Here is a 6,462-nt window from a genome sequence, read left to right as displayed (position 1 = left end):
GCTTCTGCTGTGCAGTGCTGTGTGTCGGCTCAGGAGCTCGGCTTCTGCTGTGCAATGCTGTGTGTGTTGGCTCAGGAGCTGGGCTTCTGCTGTGCAGTGCTGTGTGTCGGCTCAGGAGCTGGGCTTCTGCTGTGTATAGTGCTGTGTTTGTCGGCTCAGGAGCTGGGCTTCTGCTGTGCAGTGCTGTGTGTCGGCTCAGGAGCTCGGCTTCTGCTGTGCAGTGCTGTGTGTCGGCTCAGGACCTGACTTCTGCTGTGTGCTGGGGTTTGTGGCTGGCATTTTGAGAGGCTCGGCTCACTCCTGATGAAGGAGGTTGTAGTGACAGTGGCATTTTAGAGTGGCTGGAGAGGCAGGGGGCAGGAAGCTGGCATTCTTTACATTTTCATTGCCTACACTGACTCACAGACTTACTGGGAGGGCTGGTTCTGCAGCTGAGTGCTGCCTTCCCAACCCCTTGCAAACCTGCTCTGCTTGCTGGGCCTGCGTGACCAGCCAAGCCTCTTAGACTGCTTGGCACAAGTTCTCCTTCAGGGGCTCAGAGTCCCATCGGGGGTGGCCTCGGTGGCAGTGAGGGCTAGTGGCCAGGCCTCAACGTAGAAGAGAAATCTCACTGTTCATTCTTCCCAAAGCCTCGTGCTTCTCTGGAATAATCTTCCAGATTGTTTAGTTCTTCCTGGTCTCAGGGACTGCTTTCAGGCGGGTGCAATTATCCTGTAATGACTTTTCATTTTAAACCTCTTTTGAGGAGGCGTTGGCTTCCTTCACAGGATGCAGGTTCCAGGCAGGGGCTGACTGTCCTTGGTTTATCCTCGTGTTTTGGTGGCACCCAGGTGCCGTGACATTGAAGAGCTTTGGGTCTCAGATTGCTAGGCTGCCTTCCTCTGCCCACATCTCACCTCACTCTGGTAAAGCGGCTGCACATGTCACCGGTCACTGGCTGCCCTGGGAGCCCCACGGGGTACTGCCATGCGGAGTTTCCCTTTGGGGCTTGTGTGTGTTAATCACCTGGCTGTGCTCCGCAGTGCTGCCCGGCCGCTGGCTTCCTCGGCCTGCGAGCCATTCTGCCCGTGCTTTCTCTCCTCCTCGTCCCATCCTCTGCCCTCACTGGGTCGGCAGGTGTCTCCCGGAAGTCCCTCTGACTTGCCTTCCTCCTGGCTTGTTTCACGTTATGCGCGTTCCTAAGTAATTTCTGATGTATCTACCTGGGCATCTAGGAGATGTGAGACCAGGTGTCCACAACCAGCACGCTCCACTGCCCTTGTGAACCCAGCTCGGATTCACGTTTCTGAGTCCACGCTGAGTTTCTGCGACGTTGCACTGCACTCTGAGGCTCCGAAGAGGAACGGGTCAGCTGCCCGTGGCACCGGCACACCGAGGCCCAGAGGGCCCGCGGCCTGCTGAACACCCTTGGGGTGCGAGTGCAGGGTCTCCACACCTTCATCCAGAGTGTATGGCTCCCAGGCCTGCTGTGCCCGGGCTCCAGACCTCGTGTGGGCCCTGGCTACGCGACCTGACTCAGCTAACCCACAACCTGAAGTGCTTTGGGCCTGCTGTCTCCTCCCTTGTAGTGTCACCCGGCCTGCACCCCTGGATCTGCCCAGCTTGCCGCACTCAGGTGGGCTGTGGTTGCTGTGAACCTAGGCACCGACCTATCCTTGTGCAGCTGAGGCTGCCCACGTGCGTGGTAGACACTGAGCACCTGGCAGGTGCCAGCAGGGCAGGTGGCTCTCCCAGGTCTCATGTCCCAGCTCAAGATGCCATCCAAGGTGGAAGGCCCTGGAGCCTGCAGTGCTGCCTGCTCCGACCACCCCGTGCAGTGGTCTGTGCTCTGGCTCCTGACTGACGGCCCTCCAGCAATCAGGTGAACAGCCTGCCCAGAGGCCACACCTCCGGCTTAAAGGAGACCACCTCTCGCAGCTTCTGGTGACCTGCTCCCTGCATCCCCGCCCCGTGCGCCCAGGCAAACGTTGCAGGAAGGGGTGCTCGTGTGCTGGGACGTGGAAGGTTGGCATAGCTAGGTTTCCAGGGCTGGCCGTGGCCACACCGCAGAGAGAATTGTCGGGTTGGGGGCTGTGGTGAGACAGGCACAGATCTCTGATAGGCTGTACTGACGCCAGCAGGTTGTTCTTGTTCTGCAGCTTTTCCTTTCTCTGATAACAGCAAAGTGCTGGCAGGTGGGAAACTGGTGAGTCAGCAAGGCTCAGCCCAGGAGTCACCGCCCTTGCTGGCTGGAGCAATACCTGAGGCCGGGGCCCTGGACACACGATCCCAGGGTACCACCGTGCGCTATGGCTGCCCACGGCTCTGCAAAGCCAGGGCCTTGTCTCTGGTCTCCTCTGCCGCACGGATCCTGGCAACTTCAGAGCCTGGAAGGCCCCTGAGCTCTCGCTGGTGTAGGAACATGGAGGTGCCCACATGTGGGCTGAGCTGGGTCCCTCGAACCCCGTCACCAGCTGGGGAGGTGGCTGTCCAGCCCGTGAGCTGACCGGTGGGCTTCTCTGAGGGCCTGGGAGCCCTAAGGTGACCTTGTCTCACTGAGATTCCAGTCCCCAGAGTTTCTCTCAAGGGAGTTTGGGCCCTAAGCTAGAAACAGAAGGCAGAGGCCTTGCAATTGAAACCAGAGCAACTATAAAATGTGCGTTTTTGTCAGCTCTCCTCTGGAGTACAGGGAGGTCCTGTCTCCAGGAGAGTGTGGAGCTGGAGTTTCTGTTCCACATCAGGGGACGCAGGTAAACGGCAGGGTGAGGAAAGGGCAGGGGAGGCCGTCCATCCCCGGAGGGTGCGGTGTAAGGGGCTGACTGGCAAGGGGGCTTCTTCGGAGATGACACAAGCTTCGCTGGGTGCTATGCAGGAAGTCAGGTCTCGGGTCACGGGGGGCTCTGCGCATAGAGCTCAGTGTGAAAGGCTTTCTGAGACCAGGCAGAGCCTGGGGAAGGGGCTGAGCTGAGGCCCCAGTCCGAGGCCTGTGCCTAGTGGCAAGGAGAGACCTCCAGGTTCATGACCTTCTTTGTGGACCTCCATGTTGTTGTTGGTCCTTCTAAGCAGCACCAGGAGCTAATGGACCCTCCTTTTGTGTTGTAGCCGCAGGGGCTCTGCAGGAGTACACATTGATGCTTTAGATGTCTACTCTTGAGGAAGCTGCTGGTGTTGGTGAAGTGAGTGTGGAGTCTTAGAGAGGGGGACTTGGTTGGCTGATCTAGAGACTGCGTCTTGGAGTTGGTGTTGGCTTTGGGTTGGTTTTTAGTTTGGGCCAGGCAAATAAAAGTGGCTTCTAAGTGAGTGGTGGTGTTGCCTCTCTGGCACAAGTATGCTAACAAGGTAGGTGGGAGTAGGCACAGAGCCCTCCTTTCTGAAGTCTTCCTTGCTTCTTGGGCACATGGTCACAGGGCCGCAGTGCTGGCTCTTTGGGCAGGTAGGGCCAAGGGTTCCCTGGAGTCAGTCTTTGGTGTGGCAGGGTCCCTCTGTGGTGTGCCCTTGAGCGCCGGTGGGCTGGAGCTGGCCACAGAGGTCTGATGTGTCCGTGGTGGCTGTGCGCCACGTGCAGGCCCTGGTGGCCACCTTCTGCTGTGCTGGGGCTCATGTTGTCCAGCGGTGTCCTCACTCTGTTTTCTCCTCCTTAGCTCCGTGCAGACCTTGCAGTGACACAGAGGTCCTCCTTGCTATTTGCACCAGCGACTTCGGTGAGTAGGCCTTCCTGGCCCGCCTCTCATTCTGGTGGGGAGGGAGGGCTCCATCTGCATGCAGGGTCTCCAGCTGGGGCTCTGGAGGCTTCCCTGGCTGGCACTGGCTCATGGTGCCACTGGATGCGTGGTCCCCTCGTAATCACAGGGAAAGATGCTTTTCTGCACATCACCAGGGCAGGGAGAGCTGGAGTTGGTGTCAGCCGTTCTCAAGTATGCTTCGGTTGTGCCCAGGAGCTCACGGTCAGAGTCCTTTTAGCAGTATTCTGTGAATGGTGTCCTGTGGGCCTCCCGTGCTGGTCAGAGCCCGGCCCTACCCTTCTGCAGTCGCCAGGCAGCTGCGGGACACAGGCCCCTTGCCTGCCACGTAGGTACCAGCCTGGGACAGGCAGGGTAGTGCTCGCTGTCCTGCTGGGGTGGTGGCCGTGCTCAGCTGGACTTGCTGTCCCTGGGCCAGCTCCAGAGCCCGGGCAGAAGAAGGCTTCTTGCTGTTCTGCTCTCCATGCCTGTCTGGGCTCAGGAGCTGGGCAGGGGCCTCGCAGGAAAGCCCTGCTGTAGACCCTACCCTGCCCCGTCCCTTCCTGTAACCTTGTCTTGGGAGATGCACTGTGTCATTTGACAGGACACGGAGCCGCCGAGTCTTGTGAGCCACTGTGTGTGTTTTCTTGTTCTTATCAGCAGCCTAGGTATGCAGCATGACTCAAGCCATGGCCCCGATGGAGAGCTGTCTCTGGTACCTCATGGTGCCGGCATCAGGACAGCGGATTCTCCCTGCGTCCTATCCCCCAGGACTGGGGTCTAAACTCAGGGCCTTACGCTTACTTGGCTGGCACTCCGTCACTCGAGCTACACCTCCAGCCCAGTGCTTTTGGAGATGAAATCTCATGGACCTTTCAGCCCTGCTAGCTTCAAATGGTGATCCCCTGGATCTCAGTCTCCTGAGTAGCGAGGATCCGGGGTATGAGCTGCTAGCACCCAACAGCGTTAGCAGAGTTCAGGTGCAGCTTCTGGTTTCTGAGGCCTGTGGTGGCCCAGGATGTGTGCAGAGCCATGAGCCTCCATGACTAGCCCTGCCCAGGAGACCTGCTGACCTGTCTCTCCTTCCTCCACAGTGGTCCGTGGCTCTATCCAGGATGTCACCCACGTGCCAGAGCACCAGGAGTCCATCATCCACCTGAAGGTGAACAGACTCCACCGGCAGAAGAGCAGGGTTTTCCAGCCAGCTCCCGAGGGCAGTGGCCCCTGGCAGGGCCTGGTCACAACACTGCTGGAATGTGGTGTGCGGCCAGGGCCCGGAGACTTCCTCTTTACTGGCCACGTGCACTTTGGAGAGGCCCGGCTTGGCTGTGCCCCGCGCTTTAGTGACTTCCAAAGGATGTACAGGGACGCAAAGGCGCAGGGGCTGAACCCCTGTGAGATCAGCACAGAGTGACTGCAGGGTGGCCACGGGCGCTTTCTGCCCTCTCCTAATGTGCCATCGCGCGAATCCTGGTGTGGGCCGCAGGCTGGCGCTGAAGGCCAGGGGCTCAGCCTGGCCTAGTTCTCAAGCCTCGGAGGTACAAGCTGCCCTGACCCCAGGAGGGCCCAGCCACGGGTGCCCAGACCGATGTGGAAATGCTGTGAAGTGCAAACTAAGTTATTATATTTTTTGTAAAAAAGAAATGTGCATAGGAAACAAACGCGTGTTGAAGATGCCTTGGCGGCCACGTCCTGCACTTTCAAACTGTTTGGTGTGGGTGTCACTGGGGATGGGCCGGTGACGGCGATGGTCACCAGGCTTTGGGGAAGGCTCAGTACCCTCCAACGCCGTGACAGAGGGAACACATTTTTTCTCTCATTTGGTTTTGCTCTTAAGGAATGAGCTTTGCAGCTGCGGTCCTCCTGGGCTGCAGGCGGGTTCTATCGCAGAGAATAAAGGTCAGGTTCTGCCCACACCCAGTGTCTGCGTCCACCCACCAGCCAGGCGTCCGTCAGGCCGGCCCTAGCCTGGCACAGGTGGGCATGTCGGCTGGCGAATGTGTGAACACTTCCCTCTGGGTTGACCCCGTCCTGACCCAGCTGCCCCAAAGCGTGCGAGCCCACAGCAAGTCTCTGGACACCGAGTTCCTGGGTCGGGCTGGGGTCAGTGTCCTTCGTGTCCTCAGAGAGTTACTTTTTCACAAACTGGGGTTTAAACTGCAGACCTTCATTGTACCATCTGGAGTCCCAGGAATGGAGGTGTTCCTTAGCCCTGAGGGTGGATTCAGGCGTCTTCGGCTCTTGGCCACATCCCTCCAGTCTTGGCCTCCAGTCACAGGGCTTCCGCCCTGTGTGCATCTGTTTCCCAAATTTCCCTCTTACGAGATCACAAGAATTGGATTTAGGGGTGACCTCCCGATTGATGTGATCACCTCTGCCAGGACCTCATTTCCAACTAAGACAGGTGGGCATGAAGCTTGGGGGGGAGAATTTTCACTCCAGTGTAGGGGGTTGGGCAGCAGGGAGTGGGCAACCAAACGCCTAAACCTGGCTTCTCCCTGTGAATCAGGTGTGTCTTCTTGTGCAGCGGCTAAAGCAAAGGGGGCTCTAGGAGAGGCCAGGGCAGCCGGGGAGCCGTGTGGACTCATTGAGGACCTGGTTACACTGGGTGGTCTGAGTGGAAGCTGCACTGGCTAAGGTGTGAGCTGGCTCAGGTGTGTGCTGGCTCAGGTGTGAGCTGGCTCAGGTGTGAGCTGGCTCAGGTGTGAGCTGGTGTTGGCTCAGGTGAATGCTGGCTCAGGTGTGAGCTGGCTCAGGTGTAGGC

The 6,462-nt window shown here is 58.7% G+C and overlaps 1 protein-coding gene across 1 annotated transcript in view; it reads left to right on the top strand.

Annotated features, from left to right (window-relative positions):
• Positions 1–5,597, top strand: part of Metrnl (meteorin, glial cell differentiation regulator-like) — a 24,576-nt gene extending 18,979 nt beyond the window's left edge. Inside the window, exons 3-4 of the mRNA XM_013033083.1 lie at positions 3,621–3,680; positions 4,793–5,597. Of these exons, the coding sequence (XP_012888537.1) occupies positions 3,621–3,680; positions 4,793–5,112 (380 nt within the window). The 3' untranslated portion in view covers positions 5,113–5,597. The remainder of the gene's footprint in view (positions 1–3,620; positions 3,681–4,792) is intronic.
• The last annotated feature ends 865 nt before the right edge of the window (positions 5,598–6,462 follow it).

Source organism: Dipodomys ordii, unplaced genomic scaffold, assembly GCF_000151885.1.
Source record: "Dipodomys ordii isolate 6190 unplaced genomic scaffold, Dord_2.0 Scaffold163, whole genome shotgun sequence".
In the NCBI taxonomy this organism is placed as follows: domain Eukaryota; kingdom Metazoa; phylum Chordata; class Mammalia; order Rodentia; family Heteromyidae; genus Dipodomys; species Dipodomys ordii.
The sequence above is the reverse complement of the archived record's forward strand: the minus strand, read 5'-3'. Positions and strand labels throughout refer to the sequence as shown.